The sequence below is a fragment of the Rhamphochromis sp. 'chilingali' genome, assembly GCF_963969265.1.
Source record: "Rhamphochromis sp. 'chilingali' genome assembly, chromosome: 19".
Lineage (NCBI taxonomy): Eukaryota > Metazoa > Chordata > Actinopteri > Cichliformes > Cichlidae > Rhamphochromis > Rhamphochromis sp. 'chilingali'.
In genome coordinates, this window is record NC_137946.1 from 9,454,735 (window position 1) to 9,473,273 (window position 18,539).

Below are 18,539 nucleotides of genomic sequence, written 5' to 3' on the forward strand. Positions count from 1 at the left end.
AGTTTATTTGGGATAGTACAAGTGAAAATGGCCATCTTCACACACACACAAAGGTTACATGAAACAGAAATTCACATTAACAACAAATGTTTTACCACCGATAAACAATGCAATATTAACATTGTCATGGCCAACATATAAACGTAGTATCATATATATCATTACCAAGCAACTGCTCAAAACACCACAAGTGTTGGAGACTAACTAGCATTGCTTCAACATTGTAACCATCATTTTGTAGGCAGAAATCCCAGCTGCAAAAGAAAAAAAAGGATAGTTAAATGGGTTTTGTAACTTGTACAGTGGTTCCAAATGGTCCCTTGGTGGGGAAAATTTTCCAGTTGATTCTAATTTGATCACTATTGATTGCATGTGACTGTACTGTGAACCTTGTGAAAGCCCTCTGATCATTTAGACTCAGTCAGTCTACAGTCAGTGTTTCAAGGCTTCCAGTTTGTGCTACAGTCGTACTAGGGAAAACAGTAGTCGAAGATCACAGCACATTAGTGAGTTACTGCAATTGTATGCAGTGAACCTGCAATCTCCTTGTCTCTGAAATAGTTGTTAGACTAGGCCACTTGCAATTAGTGCCATCTTCAAAGTGCCTTTGGTGCTGCAGGATGGCGATTTAACTGCAAAATGACAGTAGGTAACCAGAATACAACCAGTTGACAACAGGTTGAGCCCCATACTGCAAAGAGACATGTCACAGACAAGTTTTACTCATAAGTTCAGACTGACTCAAGTTGATTGCAACATCTTGTCTGCATCTGTATGCATTTAAAAATTAGACGGCTGTTATTTGTAAACCTTTGACAATCTGATCGCAGTTAGCCTGAGTCCAAAAACAACTTTCTGGAGATGAGTTGCCTCCCACCAGACGACCTGTGCAGTCACCTTGCAATTGAAAGTGATTGCCTGGAGGCTTGACCACTGCAGCTACTTATAATTTGTCACTGAGTGCAATCACTGAAAAACCACCAATATTTCCTAGTTGCAAAGAGTGTTGCTGTACTATTGTCATTCTAGCGTGACTTAGCTATTGGCTGTCTGTTATACCTTTTCCAAGAGATAACTGGACTTTAGCTCTGTGTTGCGTGCACTGATCTGTTTAGGACAACAGGAGCTTTTTTAAAAGATACTGAAAGCGATACATCATTTTCAGACACAGAAGCAATAGTTTTAAGACTGCATTTTGAGCAATGTCTCCCTCTGTATCTCTCCATATGATTGCCAGCTTGCAGTAAAAGCCCACTCAGATGGCCAAAATCGTGCTCCATGCTTAAAAATTCAGCGCATTCATTTTCAGGCATCTGTTTAAACAGATTTGTATCATTGCTACATGCCTTCAGGCTACTTTTCCGCCATGCCAAGGTGTCCTTGTTAAATAAGAAACTGCTGTGGAGCTCCTGCTTGATTCTGAGGATAATTTTTTCCTTTACATGTGTAATTATCTGTTTTATGTAGAAATCAACTTTTGCTAAATTTTGCGTTCATTAACACGTATTAGTTAGATCAATCATTTGACAGAAAAAAATGACCAGTAGACAGAGGAAATAATTTGGTGAAAGGTAATAAAAAAATGTAAAATTCATGGAGTGGGAGGACTTATCTCAGCTGTCTTCATCCATTTAGTCAATCGGCTACTGTCCATGAATTATGGAGTATTGTGGATGCAAAACATACAAATTCCAGCATATCTTTCAGTTTTAATGATAAGCCTGCACAATCCTCACTTTTTTGTTCTTATCAGTTTGTGTACTGTGTGGTAGGGGGTTTATTCTATGTACTATTTTCTTTTCTTCCTGAGAAAATTCAGTTTTATACAAACACCAGAACTGCACCACACTACCCAGTAGATCACATTCTCACCCATTTCACAAGGTGTTATCTATCTGAGTAAACACTTGTCTGTGTGGGATTTATTGCTTGCAGCGGGAGTGTAGGAGCTCATCACTCTCTGGCACAGTGTGATTATCAGCTTTACAGGGCCATTGGTACATTAATGCAAGACCGACTGAAGGCTGTATAAAGTACTGTTAGAAACAGCAGGAAAGAACAGAAGTGTTTCCACAGTCATAGAACGGGTAAACAGCAGTTTAAATGGCCATTTATGTCCTCCCTCTTCTATTGCGTGATGCTACCGCCTTTGCACACACCTAGTTGTGCATTTTGTGTTAGGGTTACAGGTAATCTAAACTAATTCTGGAAAACAATAACACCTGTGGCAGTCTTGCAGAATCCACCCAAGATTCAGAAAATACAGGAGGGACGGAGGACAGAAAATGAGTAATGGTCTGTTTGCAGAGCTGTTGGTAGTGTGCTAGTGTGTGTGCTTCAGTGTGATGGGGGTTGGAAAGAGATGAATAGAATGTAAGATGTACAGAGGCATTGGAGTTGTGTACCTGGCTCTCTCATTAGGGAGGTTTTTCTTTGTCCTCTGCTTCACTGGGATTCATTCTTGCATGGTTTCTTTTAAAGACCAGTATGACTGACATCTCCACAGTATTTCATGGATTAGAGGTGGTTTTGTGGGCGTTTTGTGTAGGTGTGGCTGCAGATTTCTCATTTCATCTTGGTTTGTTTAACAATTTCTGAGGTGATGGCGAAATTGGCTTCAGCTGTAAACACGTATCATAAATAAATGTGTGTAAAAATATATATGCAACTGAATAGGTTGGGGAGAAAGTGATGGTTTATCCTGAGGACAGGCATTCAGAACAGGCAGCTGCAAAAAATACCACAGAAGCTCCATAGAAGTAACACGAAAATATTTTGGAAACTATAAATTCCCTGGGTCATTTATAAAGTATACTTATTGGAGATCTTTCTGCCACTCGTTTCAGTTTTAACTGAAGTGCAGTCTTACTACAGTTAAATAGGCTAAATATTTAAACTAGCACAATAAACGCAAAAATCTACATCCCAGTGTTCAGTGGAACCACAGATAATGCCGTAATCCTATTATAGTTCAGCTTAAAAGATTTTCTTAAAAGCTGTGAATACTTACGTCTTATAAATACACATTTGAAGGCTAGACATGCTTTCAAAGATATTACTTCCTGAGGATTTTGCGTGTCATCATCTTTTTCTTTTCTTTTTAATTTACACTGCCTCGTGGGGTTCCAAACTACTAAACAAGAACAAAACATATTATGGGGAGGGATGTGTAGTATGAGAGGGGATGTGTTCGTGTGGTAATTACACTGTCAGACTGGATTATTGCTTAATGAAGGCACTTACACATCAATAATAATGTGCCATGTCTAATTCCTTTAGAACTGCTGCTGTTTTGATTACCACCACTCTTTATTGAGTGGAAGGATTATCTGTTATATTTCACTGTGGCTCGTTGTTGGGGTGTTTTTGTGTTCGGCTAACATGTATCTGTAGCTTAATTTCTAATAAATGCTATGCCTGAAATCTTGTGCCATTCTTCATCTCTAGGGTCTCGTCTTCGCCAGGAAGACTTCCCTCCCCGCATTGTGGAACACCCTTCTGACCTCATTGTGTCCAAAGGGGAGCCAGCCACTCTCAACTGTAAGGCAGAGGGCCGTCCGCCGCCTACGGTGGAATGGTACAAAGATGGGGAGCGTGTTGAGACGGATCGGGAAAATCCCCGTTCCCACCGTATGCTGCTTCCCAGTGGGTCCCTCTTCTTCCTGCGTATCGTCCATGGACGACGGAGCAAGCCAGACGATGGCAGCTACGTGTGTGTGGCCCGAAACTATCTGGGCCAGGCGATCAGTCACAATGCTTCTCTGGAAGTAGCCAGTAAGTTCCTTTTAACATGTGTGTGTTTTTTTTTTTGTTGAGTTTTTTTTGTTGTTGGTGTCTTGGCAATGCCATTAAAGAAAAAAGATGCAAAACACCAGGAGGGTTTTATATATCAGACACTGCATCTTACAAACAGGATCAGTGGAAGCAGTCAAACAACACCAAAGTATGTCTCATATCTGTAAGTGTTTGATCAAGAATTCAAAAGTTCCATCTAATACCCAGGTCCATTACCCACACGGCCAGATTTTAATCACCTAAGCTTTTATAAACATTTTAATTAAATTTTCCAAAGACGGTGATAGCAGCAAATTTAATATCTACTTTAAAAGAAAGCAAGTAGCTTCTTCTCATTTGCTCACTATTTCCTCCATATAACCTTACGATAATCTACATGACTAAAGTTATTCAATTATTTGTACTAAAATGAGTGTTTATTTAAGTTTTGGGGTTTTTTTTTTTGGCACCTTCCAACTTAACCACTTTCATGCATCTGATTATACATGAAAAGCATCATGCAGTTCCAATCTTCTTTTTATTTTGTAACTTTCATTCCTAACTAGCTTGTTGTTGAGAGACCATAAAGGAAATTCAGACAGGTGTCAGCTGTGTATTCCCAACAGGTGACAACCTCAACTTGCTGAATCATGGCTCTGAAAACAGCCAGCATGGGGAATTGCCAGTTAAACAGTCCCTTTACTGCACTATGTCACAGGCAGGACTCCATCTGCTTGCATGCAACCAATCATACGTGTGTGTTTATGTGTTATCTTGACTGTTGGAATGGACCATCTGAAGTAGAAGAGGCCAAAGAGCAAAAGGTCAGGACTTGCGAGCGTCAGAACAGGGTGTGCACATACACCGACAGTCTTTTAGGCATTTTTTGTAAGAAATGCCAGGATTAGTGTGAATGAAACAGGAGTAAATAATGGCCAGAAAGTGCTGGTGACAAGGGTTAATAACCACGACCGTGCCCTCACACACTTCAGAGCTCCCCATCTTTTACTGTCAATCCCCAGTTCTGCTCAGCTGCGTCAGCTTTGCAGTGCGCTACCCAGACTCAATCTCATGGGCAGACATCAAGGTTTTCGAATAATAATACCCCTCCAGTATCTGGTTCACCTTTTGAATTATAATGAAAGAGTTGGTCAAATGCTATCATGGTAGTGCTAGATCAGTGCTCCTACCTTGAGAAGCTCAGCCCTCCAGGGAGAGAGTTTATTACTTGTAGTTCACTAAATTTACTGCCAGGTTTTAAGGTCGAGGGGGAACACAGAGAGGACTTGTTGAAGCTGCCTGGATGAATTATGTCTCCCGGCTTTATCCTTCAGAGGTCACACGGATTCATGGGTCACCCTGGGGCTACATGGTAAAACAAAATGCCCTCTGGCAAATGCTGCTGAGTTAAGGTGTTTAGAAGAGAGGTGAGGAGCTGGGGAGTGTTAAAAAGGGGACTGACCTTACTCTGTCAAAAGTGTGTGAAGTAATTTGTTCAGCTTCTTTAGGGTAATAGTAATGGTGTAGGGTTGCTTTGTTTGAAGGAGATGCTTTCAAAAAGGTGGCAGTGGATGTGTTACAGTTTCTCTTTAAAATGCAGCTGTTTCTAAAAAGTTGCGGTGCTCTGCGAGATGCAGTTAAAAATGAAATACAGTGATTGGAAATTTTTTTCAATGCTGTATTTAATTAAAATACTATATGCACAGTTTCAACATCAAATGTTTGAATTTGAAGCCCGCAACACCGTGTAAGTGCTCAGCAACTACGATGGTCACGTGTCGTAGTTTGTAAGAAAAATGTTTTCTCAGTCTTGCTTGATAAAGGCTTTTATCTGCTTGGCCACTGAGGGCATCCTTTATCATTTTTCTTTGTTTATCAGGGGGCTAAATGTTTTCTGTGGGTGGTAGGTCAGGTGACAGGCACCTTTACTGCCTGGATGCTGTAATATGTGCAGGAAGTGGTTTAACATTGTATAGTTTAAATAAACAAGGTCTTTCATTAAAAAAAAAAAAGACAATGGGGTTCATTCACTAGCATGTGCAGAAATGTCCTTACCCTGCTAACAGAGCAAGTGCACACACAAAATTATAGTTAGATACAGTAAACGTTCACACCACTGTGCATTGTGTTTGCTATCTGCAGTCTGTGTAGTGAGACACAAACTGTGCTGGTTAAAAAGAAAAAAAAAGATATAATAAAAGAAAACCTATTGAGAATAAACACATTAGCTGGAAGAATGAAGCAGGTGGTGAAAGGCATCAGTACAGCATGGATTCATGCATACAACACAATATGCAAATGAGGTTGCAGCATATTTATTTAAGCATTTACAGGTTGCCATATATATGTCCCACACCTGGGAGGACTTGATGGCAATCACATGATGGCATGCACTTTGCATCAAAAATTAACTCAGGTCAAATGAGGTTTTTCTTTATGAACACATGACAATAGTTATTTGCTATAACATATAATATAATATTCTTTTTTACTAATGTCCCCCAAAATCATTAAAGAGGTCATAGTCAATTAAGATGGCTGTCATTGTTATGCTGCCACTTTATATAATATATGTTTTTTGAACATGTTTTTGTACTGTGATTGGAGATTGCTGGAGTACACGGACAAGAATCCCACAGAGAGATTTAGCTTTTTTCATCTCTTAGCGACAAAGAAAATGTGAGCGCTACAGTGGGAAATAATAACTTACTAAAACCTCAACTCAATTCCAAGTGAATTTACTGTATTAAAACCATTTCTGCTGCTGTTACAATTTAACTAACATCGGGGGAAGATGATGAAAAGCTTTGAGACGGCTGACAAAAGGCTGTTGGAGGCTGACAGATGTAAAGTGATGGGAGCAGGAAAGGAGTGACAGAGACAGACTGGAACAGAAGACACGGAGGAAGAAGTATCTGTCCTTCAAGGCACAGAAGTGGAACTTGTTTGCAGAAAATTGAGGTGAAGTTGTAGAGACAGTGACAGATGTACTATGTGCTGGTGCCTGAAGCATGACCACAGGGTTGAAATACTTTGTAAGCACGCACAACATCCGCACATGCATGAGCACAGGCATACACACTCTCGTGCACGCACTGTGTAGAGGAATCCTCTCTAAAAGTGAAAGAGATGAAATTAGAAAAAAGGGGAAAAAATCTAACTTAGTTCGTATCCAATAAATGTCACTGAAGACACTCAGCAGGGACCCTAGTGGACCCTGGGAAATGAACATATGTCCTGTTGACCTCAGCCACTTGATTCAATCATGGAGAGCTTTATTGAGGTGAAGGCAAAGTCACAGCTTGTGTACTCCAAAGGTTATTGGGTAGTATAACAGTTTTAGGTTCAGTAAGAGAGAAAAATAAATGTTATTCTTAATGAAATTGGACATTGTCATTTGCTAGAGGAAAGTGAGGCTCATTGCAGGGCTGAAGGTTAAGCAGCAACACTGCAGTGATGAAGTAATGAGCCACAGGGAAAGACATCCATACAGAACCGAGACTCGTCATGCAATTAGAGCGTCCCACAAGATTTCTCTGTTTGTATATACAATTTATTGGTATATGAACTAATACATTATTCATACTATTAACAGATGTGCTCTACAGAACCATGTGTCCCCTGCTCACCAGCAGATGTTGCAACCCTGTTATTTTGACTTCATGAGTCTATATTGAAGCATACCACTTGTCATAACTTGACAGTTTACAGGAAGCTTACGAGCTGAAAATTAGGGAGCATTAGGGAGCATTAGGGAGCATTTCATAACCCTTTGAGTTACAGTATGCTGTAACTCAAGAAACTATTTTTGATCTATTATTGTTAATATTTTATCTTGTTATTTTTTATATTAATATATTAATTAACACCTACTGATAGGACACACTCAATATTGTAATGTACTCTATTTTTGTTAGAAAGACAGACTATGGAAAACTGTAGTAAATATGTAATAAGTATGCATAGTATCACTAATATAATATTATAATGTAATACTGGATGTGAAAATCTGCTTTAATGCTCAATATAAATGGGACCCAAATGGTGGTATTAGCTAGGTGTAGTCTACTGTGACAGTTATACCAAAGAAGCTGAAACTGAGTAGAATATCCTTTTGGTCTCAGTCACTGATAATTATTATAGTGTGACATAAATTGCTGATGAATTGGAGGGTTGCTGGGCCACAGAAAATATTTCTGAGCCACTGTTGGCTTGTGGCTACACTCTAGAGAGTTGTAGCTGGGAAGTCAGTGGAAGCCATATGAAGTACTAATTACACAAATGCGTTACATTAATAGACATGTCCACTGTATTACTCTCTTTGACATGGACAATGAGATATGCTTACCCCAGTCACCCTGTCAGATTGGCAGCTTGTGATGGGACCATGTCTTTTCTCTGTGGTTGAAATCTTGTGCTAAAACTGAGCAGGTTCAGGAGATACACAAGGCAGCAAAGACAGAGAGGTGGCTTCTTAGAGTGCTTGTCCCCCTCTGACTGCCCCTATCCCTTAAATGATGTCTCTTTAGTTCAGATGGCTGTCACTGCCGCTGACAACATCCTGTCTCCAGTCACTCTGGATAAATGGAGTAAGAGACTTTAAGTGGCAGTAGAGTGGTATATCACAGGAACGCTGTCATTTTCGCTCCATATGGACGGGAAGCGATGTTGTTTTATAGACAACCACCGACACGTTGCAAATGGTCTTCAATTCACAGCCACAGAGCCACATATCAGTATTTATTTCTAATTGCCTGTGACAGTCTGTGGAAGCTGTGCTATCCTCTCGTTCCTGATCCTGTGTTCCGCTCCCTTATTCCCTCCCTGTTGGCCTATGGTTAGATCAGTCAGTGAATAAGTATCACACTCCAGGGACAGCTGGTTTGTGTTTACAGTCTGGAGACTGGGGGCGAGTGCTCTTCAAGTATTGTCTAAACAGTTTTAGTTGCTCTATTCCCCTCAGCTGAGCTTTTCCAAGAGCCAAGTTTGTACCAGACTGTCAGGACGTAGGGAAAGACTTTGTTTGGCTTGCAAAGGCTTGGTGAAAGGAGAAGGGAAGTAAAGTACTCAAGAGCCTCTGACAAAGACCATATGGCTCCTGGGTGTGTGGCCATATAATCATGACGCAAAAGCTAGCCCTTAGTCTGTGTCTGTGTGTATATTTTATGAGAATTGGGCTGTATATGTATGCATGCTAACCGAAAACAACAGTTGGAGCGTCATGATAGAGGAAAAGACTGACCTTCACATTTTTACACTCTGGGTGATTACTGAATGACAACATTAATTGCAACCATCTTGCTTTCCATATAGTTTCTCTAAACAAAAGAATATTGTGTGTATGTGTGTGTGTCTCTGTGTATGCATGTGTGTGTGTTTAAACCAGCAGAAAGAAAAAACAAAACTGATGAATCTACTTTTATATATGATCACGCATATGTCATTTAGGTTCACTGTAGGAACCCAGTTTTACGTGGCATATTGTGTATTGTAGTCATGATATGATTTTTGAATGATTTTTGTGTAGAGTTTGCTTCTGTGTGCCCATATATGAGTGCCATAAAATATATATTAGCGCATCTCTCCCTCGTTTGCCTTGCATCTCTTCATTTCTTCTCCGCCCATTAAATCATGCTAGGCAGCATTTTGCATTTAATTAATGTATTCTGCTCTAATTGTTGCCTGTTAGATACTGTTTGGCTTGTCCCATTTCCCCTGACAATAAATCCTCCCCTCGTCTTTCACGCTCTAAACAAAGAACTTTCTTGGTGGTTGGATTTTGTTGCATCCTTAGAGCAGTAATACAACCTGATTTTATCTATTTCCAATAAAACCCTGCGCTCGTTGTGTCAGGTTGCTCTGATGTCATATGCCTTTTATGCTCACCTCTTTGCTGATTTGTAACTTTGCACAAGAAGCAGCATTAACATGCTTAACTGTAGCAGTGCATCTAATAAGTGAATCAATTAACAACAAAAACCCCATCATCAAGTAAAAACTTCTGACAAACCATTTACGGACATAAATTATGATGCGTCTGCTGTGCCATTTTGCTTGTGAAAATATTAAGTGCTTGCAGCGTGTCGTAGTAATCCCGCTGTCACCAACAGAAGAGTGATGTCTGTGCACTTGCTAAGATATTAGCATTATCCATCCTCTATCTGTCACACCACAGTCACCAGCACCCACCAGTCTTATGTGTGCTCGGGGTTAATGCTAACCCTCAGGTGCCAAATGTTTTGCCTTTTTTTCACTTTGTGTCTCATCGTATCAGCTGCTGAAAGTTGGGTGTTGTTGTGTTGAAATAAATAAAGAAATAACTCTATGCACAACTCTGACAGTCCCTTCAGGCCATTAAAATGAAAAATGAACACTCTCCCAGATGGCAGGCTGCGTAATTGTGGTTTGATGATTGTTTGTTAGTGTTTGTGAATTAAATGCCAACTTTTTGGACTATCATTAAGCACATCAAAATTCTAATGCGATCTACTAGAGGCGGGCATTTTTATTTTATTCCTGTCAAACATAATCAAATCTTATATGTTGTGAATAAATACCAGACAGCCAAATTGCTGGAAAATTCATCTCAGCGTTTATTGTTTGTTATTAACCGTCTTTGAAGCGATACAGTTTAGAAAAACAGATCCTTTCAGTGCCGTTCGCGTTTTGCTTAACAAAGTAAAATTGGGATGCCATTAGAGTAAAACGCTTAGCTTTTGCTTCAAAGGCACGTAGCTTCTCTGGTATTATAGCCATCATTGCTCATCTGAAATAGGAAACATTAATTAGTTTTTGCACAATCAAACTGTTAGGGGTTCCGAAAGAGACTCAGGCGCAGGCCAGGGTTTTCCTTTAAGCGAAGGACAGTGCGTTTATTTACAGTGAACACATACACCAAGTGGCTATATACAACGTGCAGGGGAAACGGGTCCGGGTCGCCAGGGTCCGTGGGAAACAGGGTTGGGAGAAGGGTGTTCCACACTTTCTGTACAAAAAGTTCCCCCTTCAATCACTCCTCTCCGCATCGGGTTCCAAAAACGATCTACACAAAAAACGTCGGGTTAGCAGGATAATAATAAGAAATTCTCAAGGTGAAGGTTAGCCGAAACACAAGTCTAACTGACACTGATAGCTCAACGATCCAGCGAAGACTAGTGCAGACTCGCCATCTAAGTAGTGCAGTAATCAGCTGGGATCAGCGGCCGGTGTGGTGATGAGCAGGTATGTGGGCCAGCAGCGGGAGCCCGCAGTGAGCATCGCCGTGGCAAGAGAGAGAGAGAGAGTGAGAGAGAGAGGGCGAGAGAGCAAACAAACCACAAACATATTGCCCAATAGAGGATTGACCAGCGGGGCACAGGGACCATGACACAAACAGTGATTTAAGATGATTAAGCTAGTTTATACCATTTCTGAATATTATATTAATTATGTAATTATTTTCTTAGGTCCCTGTTGCCAAGATACAAGATTCTGAATATAGGTTTGGTAAATTCATAAAATCAGAATTGGCTAAATACATTTGCAGTTATTTATTTAGGTGATGAAAATAAATATCACTTTCGCCACAGTAAACTGGGCTGGTCTTACTATAAAGTAAATTACATATAGTTTGAAACAAATACTGAACAAATGTTATATTTTAAACATCATTACTGAAGCACACTATAAACAAATGTGCTATAATGAGGCCGATGATCAGTGTTGACTTCAAGGTAATTCAAATTAGAGTGTTACCATGATCCCATTACATTTTTGTTGAACACTGTAATAGTCATGTAATGCAGTATTGTACTAATATATTAACATAGTTACATATAAAAAAAAAAATCAACACACCCATCTCCTGTGGCTTTGTGCTGGGATCACCCAACTTGAGATTGTGTAGAGGAATGGCAAAAGTGTGCTGGGGAACATATTTACACAAGTGGGAAAAATGAACTTATGTGATTGGAATTTCAGTTTTATTGAAAAGGATAAGAATGTGATGTTAAAGTGCAAACTAGCCACTGCTGCTAAGACATAAACCCGTACCAAGTATGTGGAAAGACAATATACTTACCTCTTTAATGTACAATCAGTAATACTTGATTTGTAAAGTTTAAATTTTACAGATTTTACAGGTTATTATCTGGCAGTGAGTGCATGTTGCTGGGTAATACAAAAGTAATGCAACAAGTAGTGTAAAAAACTACTTTGTTCAGCAAAGGAACATTTTTAAGTAACATAAGGTGTAATGCTGTCACTTTTTGGAGTAACAAGCACATTTAATCAGACAACACTAATGGAGAAATAATACGAGAAACTGAGAATATCTCAGCTGAGTATTTTCACAGAACTCACACTACATAAAAGCACTGAGAGACACTTGGAATCAGAGATGTGAGCAGTTTCTAGTGCAGCAGCAGTGTAATTGACTGTGTATGCAGTGTTGTTCCTACTGCTTACCTACCACAACCAACGATTCGGGTATCTTCTCTAATAGGCTGCAGATGTGGTAATTTATAACATGCAGCAAAAATGGGGGGAAAAAAGAGTGAGAGTGGGTGCATGTAGGGGGGTTGTAGGAGTGTGGTGGGTTCTCCCTGGAAAGGGGAATAATGAGATGAACAGTTCCAAGGCACCACATTCTTGTGTCTGCCTGGCTGTCAGTTCTGCATCCCCTATTTTCTGCCATTTTCTTCCTGCTTCTCCTCCTTCTGGAGCATCGTTACCTCGCTCCTGAGGGAATACTTGCCGACATGTTTGCGAAGGAGCTGCTGTTTGCTGAGAAGCTTTGATGACCGTTAATGTGTCCTCCATTGTAAAATTGCCATACCTACTACTGTACAAACTGTATGCATGTGTGTGTTAGGATGCCTGGGTCGTTGACCCAGGGTTTTTGAGTTTTTGATATTATTTATACTTCCTAGTTTTTGGTTTCTTTGAGTTCCGTCTTATGGCTTATGTCTCTGTCGTCTTTAGTTGCTCTGTCTCCCCTATCACCTGCATCCCCTTGTCTAGTTCGCGTCTATGTGTATCTTAAGTTCCTATATCCCCGTGTTCAGTCATTGTTTGTGTCTGCCCTGTTCCCACGTCTCTGTTCCCTTTGTAGTGCCTGCATGTGAGTCTGTGTCTTTTTTCAGTCTGTGTTATGTGTTTCCTGTTTTACTTTGAAGGTCTCTGTCTTTTCTCAGTGTGTTCAGTTTATGCTTCTTTGGTCTCGTCAGTTCTGATTTGCCCCAGCTGTGTTTCCCTCCTGTTACCCATTCCCTGATTGCTCCCTCTGTGTATTTAAGCCCTGTGTTTCTCTGTGTCCGGGTTGTGATCTACCGTTTATTTTGCTGTGTGTTTTGTCTGTCCACCGGTGTAAGTTTATTTTGAGTTTTTCAAGTTATGTCATGTTGCGTTCAGAATTAAAGCCTTTTTTGAGTTCACGTCTGTCTCCGGAGTCTGCACCTTGGGTCCTATCCCTGCCTGCACACAGCCCCGCCTAACAGTGTGTGAGGGAGATGGTAAAACAAAGGTGTGCCTGTGTGTTTTCATGTTGATGCTCTGCCTTCCTTAGTTTTTTTTTTAACATTAATATTGTAGCACATGAAAAAAAAAAAAGCGAAACATTGTTGTCATTGTCAATGTTTCCAATCCCTAAAACATAATTGAATAATAACAGACAATTTTTCATTTTACCTTTTTTACATTTTATGATATTGTTTCAAATATGCAAGTTCAATCATTTTTCCAATTAGTTGCTAGTGTGGCTGTAGTAGAAACGAAAACTCACAGCCTTTGTTTTCTTGGCTGGGTTCTTCCACCCTCACCCACAAAATAAATTCTTCTCTGTCATCAAGGCCAATTTCAGGGTCTGTGTCATGTTGTGCGAGACAGACAATTGAATGAAAGCCTTCTCCAATCTACAACAACCTAGCAATCAGGTACAAGTGTCTGCAAACACAATTGCAGTATATGCTTACAAGTAGGCTTTCTATCCCATTGATTCTCTCAAATGTATGGCAGTATTTTATCTTGAAATGATACGGAATATGAAAAGACATTTCTTAATGCAATTTCCATCTGCCAATAGATCCCTGCTCTGTTTGGCCATCCTCTCTCAATCTGTGCTTTTCTTTGTAGAGTATTTGCTTTACTGGTTCTCCCAGAATTCCCAAGGCTATCACAGAAATATAACAAAGAGGCACAAATGCAGACAATATATTAGAAGGAACTCTGGAAGCTTAAGGAGAGGATAAAGCTGAGAAAAGTAAGACACACTGAGGAGAAACTGGAAATAATTAAAAGGATATTCTGAGTGATATGGCCTTTGGCACTGTGACTTTGTATTCATTTATACAAATATTAATGCCCCTCCACCCCCAACCACACACACACACACACACACACATACTCATTTTCATATCGTAGTGAGGACATCTCATTGACATAATGCTTCCCCTAGCTGCTTACCCTAACCCTTACCCAACCATAACTAAATATTAACCCTGACACTAAAACCAAATTTTAAGCGTCAAAAATGCCTTCAAACTCATTGGGATGCACATTTTGTCCCTATAGTATAGTAGCATGACAATGCTCTGTCCTCTCAAAGATGTCTAGACATGTACACACACACACACACACACACACACACACACACACATTAAAAGCAGGTAATGTGCCTATAGTCAATGTGCCCCCCCACTATTTAATGAGATATGCAAAACATGTCAGAATTCAAGTCATTTTCAAAACAGCAATCTACTGACAATTTACCACAGTCAACCATAACAACAATACTGTCATGCACCAATATTACTTTTTGGTGGAGTTTATTATAATGTCTCTTGTATTGTTGTAGTGCTTTGTTATTTTCTTGCGGTAACATGTTTTCAGGGTGTGATATCCAATTTAAATATTTGCATTGTACTAATAAACATTTGCCTCCATTTCTGCTTCATGGTTTGCTACTGAGGCAAAACGACATTTACAGCTGATCTGTCAGATGATATTCCATCATAGTCACTTGTTTTCAAAGTTAAGGATGATAAGGAGACTTTTTAGAGCTCATTTTATGCATGTAGAGTTTATATTAATTGATCAGCTTCTGAGAAAAAAACATTAATGAATCCTGTTAGAACGGTCTATGTAATGTATGACTCCAGCACTAGTCCCCCTAGTAATGTAGTGGGGCTTTCTTGAAATGATGTGGTCAGAGTAATGAACAAATGATAGCTGTAATCTGTCAAACAATGGAAAATGACATAAATATCCCTTACATCAATCTTGCCTGGGAGTTAACTAGATGTAAAAATGTAAAAAAGTACAAAAGGAAAAAAAATCTCGTTTTAAAAAATGGTCCAGATGAGTCCACATGACTGTTAAGGTGGCTATGGGTCATGTAAGTGCAACAACCACCTTAAGAAAAACTAAATAAATGCATGACACAGTGGGTTGAGAGTGAGAGGCAGAATGAAGTGCCAACCGCAGCTTTATGGTTTGGGAAAACAGGGCCCAGGTGTTCCCAGTTGGTGCTGACAAGCTGTGCCCTGCCCACCAGGGCGCTGGAACACATGCAGAGAAAAAGGTTGCGGGTCGGGCAGAGGCCGTCACACGTGGGTCAGTAACAGGAACGCATTTTCACTGGAAACTGATATATATGCAAAGTACCATTGTTAATCAAACTTTAAATATTGCATTTCATAGCAAAATTTACTACGTTTAGGAAAAAAGAAATCGTATTAAATACAGAAGCTTTGTTTGTACTAACATGAAATTTCAACATCTGGTCCACACTGACTAGGTTGAAAAACATTTTTTTCAAATCTCTGCTTGATGGCACCACTATCTTCTAGAGCAGCATTATGTATAGCAGCAGATGAATGACAGACAGGTACGCTCTCACAACCTAATGTGCAAATTGTCTCAGCTGTAGAGTGCTAATGTTGTTTGCTTTTAACAATACCTACACAAATTTATTTGAATTTTCCACTGAGAAAATACAACAAAAAAAGAGCACATGCTTCCTTTGTTTCTCAGTATGAGATCATAGTTAAATATTATTAACCTTCATTCTTTATATGAGAGACAAGGGAGATAATACCACCAAGATCAAGTCAACCTAGAGAGTTAAGATATAGACGGCTGGCTCGTGCTTTTTGATAGTTTTACTACTTCAGTGAGATGTGTATTCTCTCAGATCTCACTATGCATGTCAAGTCTGAATGGGTCTCATGATACAACTGAGTGTCTGAATTTCATATTGACTGTAAGCAAACCTCCTCCTGGCAGGTTTTACATCTTCTCATGAAAGATTCACATGCTGATAAGAATTTTCTTCCAAGCTCCATATTCCTATATTTTATCCCAGTGGCTTCCAAGCAGAGCTGGTTAATTATAAGCCCACTGAATTCATTTGGAGTGAACAAATTGAGCCAGGTTTCATAGCTGGACTGATAATTGGATTGATCAGGTACTGGGAGGCAAAATCTCCCTCATCTAATTTAGTGCTGTGGATAAATAGTGCATTGACATAGAAAATGTTGAAATGTACCATTTTTTTCGTGTCCGCTTTTTGCATTCTCAGTACCATTACTTGATTGTCCAAGATTTAAAAAAAATGGAAAGCTCCACATCCCTGCTGAGACTCCTGTGAACAACAAGATTCACTTTTTCTGTTTTTGCTCCGGGTTGGCATTTCAATACGTCCCCCTCCCCCTTATGGGCCTTCATCAAACCAATCTATGTCATATATGCCATGAAAAATGTCTCGCTAAAGGTCTTGAACTGAAATGTCGAGAGACAAGAACACATATACAACCACCTGTCATGCACGTCTTTTTTCACCCACTCTCTGCTTTGTGTGAGAGGCTTCTCAAGATGAGTGCTTGTTTAATTGACAGCTGCTTCACTAACTGGTTCCCTTCACTGACAGATGAGGAAGTTTTTAGACTAATAGCCATTGGACACCTGCACCTCTTGTCAGCTTTCCTTGAGGTTTGTTGACACCGTGTGCGGAGACAGCGACTGTGATGCAGGAGTGCTGTCAGTCTGATGTCTTACACTCTTGCTGTCGCCCTTTTTTTTCTCCTCACATTTGTGCGATTTATAAATAGATGCTGAAAGCATGTGGTGTTCTTTTATTGTTGGAATACATTTTTTTTTAAATGTCTGTATACAATACAATTTTGATTGCTTTAAATTGTTCACAATGACAGAACTACAGATATCATTCCTTCTCTCCTTGCTGGCTTTTTCTTATATGAACAGAGCTCAGCCTCTGGGTAAGCCTCTCTGCCTTCTCTAGCCAGTGCTGCTCTGTTGGCATTGATTATCTCAGACCCGAGGTCTCCACTGTGTGTGCACCATATGTGTTTATGTGTTTCTCTGTCTCCAGCATTGCTGCATGCTGAGAAGGCAGATATCTCCAGAGGCACTGTAATAGAGCAGATACTATTGCCTGCCTCGCTTTGCCATGGGGGGAGTTGGAGGTGGTGTTGGATACTAGGGAGGAATGAAAAGGGAGAAAAAAATAGGGTAGAGGGCAAGGGATGAGAATATCTGATGCTTGCTTAAAGATACATATGAAATCCTATCTGTTTGATAAGCCTGTTTACTCCACATTTCACACCCATGACTGAATTGTGTGTCTTCAAGAGACATTGTAAATGTTGTGTACTTGTCTCGGTCTGGATCAGTGGTCGGTTTGCTGCCATTCATTTTGACATTATACATCTTTCATGTGTGAACTTAAGTAACAACTGAAAGATTGAGATTGTAGAAGAAGATTCAGTTCAATCAAATATTATTTATACAGCACCAAATCACAACAACAGACACCTCAAGGTGCTTTATATTGTAAGGTAGACCATAATAATAATAATGGATTGGATTTATATAGCGCTTTTCAAGGCACCCAAAGCGCTTTACAATGCCACTATTCATTCACTCTCGCATTCATACACTGGTGGAGGCAAGCTACGGTTGTAGCCACAGCTGCCCTGGGGCAGACTGACAGAAGCGAGGCTGCCATTTCGCGCCATCGGCCCCTCTGGCCAGCACCAGTAGGCAAGTAGGGTAAAGTGTCTTGCCCAAGGACACAACGACCAGGACAGAGAGCCCAGGGATCGAACCGGCGACCTTCCGGTTACAGATACGCTTCCCAACCCCCCTGAGCCACGGTCGCCCAACACCCTACAATAACAAATACAGAGAAAAACCCAACTATTATATGACCCCCTATGAGCAAGCACTTTGGCGACAGTGAGGGGAAAACGCTTTTAACAGGAAGAAACCTCCAGCAGAACCAGGCTCAGGGAGGGGCGGCAATCTGCTGTGACCGGTTGGAGTGAGAGAAGGAAGACAGGATAAAAGATGCTGTGGAAGAGAAACAGAGGTTAATAACAAGTATGGTTCAATGCAGACACACATAGTGAGTCAGAAAGGTGATTGAAGAAGAAATACTCAATGCATCACGGGAATACCCCAACAGCCTAATCACCTGGTCCAGTCCTAACTATATGCTTTAGCAAAAGCAAAGTTTTCCGCCTAATCTTAAAGTAGAGATAGTGTCTGTCTCTCGAATCCTAACTGGAAGCTGGTTCCATAGAAGAGGGGCCTGAAAACTAAAGGCTCTCCCTCTCATTCTACTTTTAAATACTCTAGGAACAACAAGTAAACCTGCAGTGCGAGAGCGAAGTACTATACGTCATTAAGATAAGATTGGGACTGATTATTCAAGACCTTGTATGTGAGGAGCAGGATTTTGAATTCAGTTCTGGATTTAACAGGGAGCT

The 18,539-nt window shown here is 40.2% G+C and overlaps 1 protein-coding gene across 3 annotated transcripts in view; it reads left to right on the forward strand.

Annotated features, from left to right (window-relative positions):
* Positions 1–18,539, forward strand: part of LOC308386953 (roundabout homolog 1-like) — an 87,804-nt gene that overhangs the window by 17,322 nt on the left and 51,943 nt on the right. For all 3 annotated transcript variants that reach the window (XM_080866793.1, XM_080866791.1, XM_080866792.1), the window contains exon 2: positions 3,448–3,774. In XM_080866793.1, the coding sequence (XP_080722919.1) occupies positions 3,448–3,774 (327 nt within the window). The remainder of the gene's footprint in view (positions 1–3,447; positions 3,775–18,539) is intronic.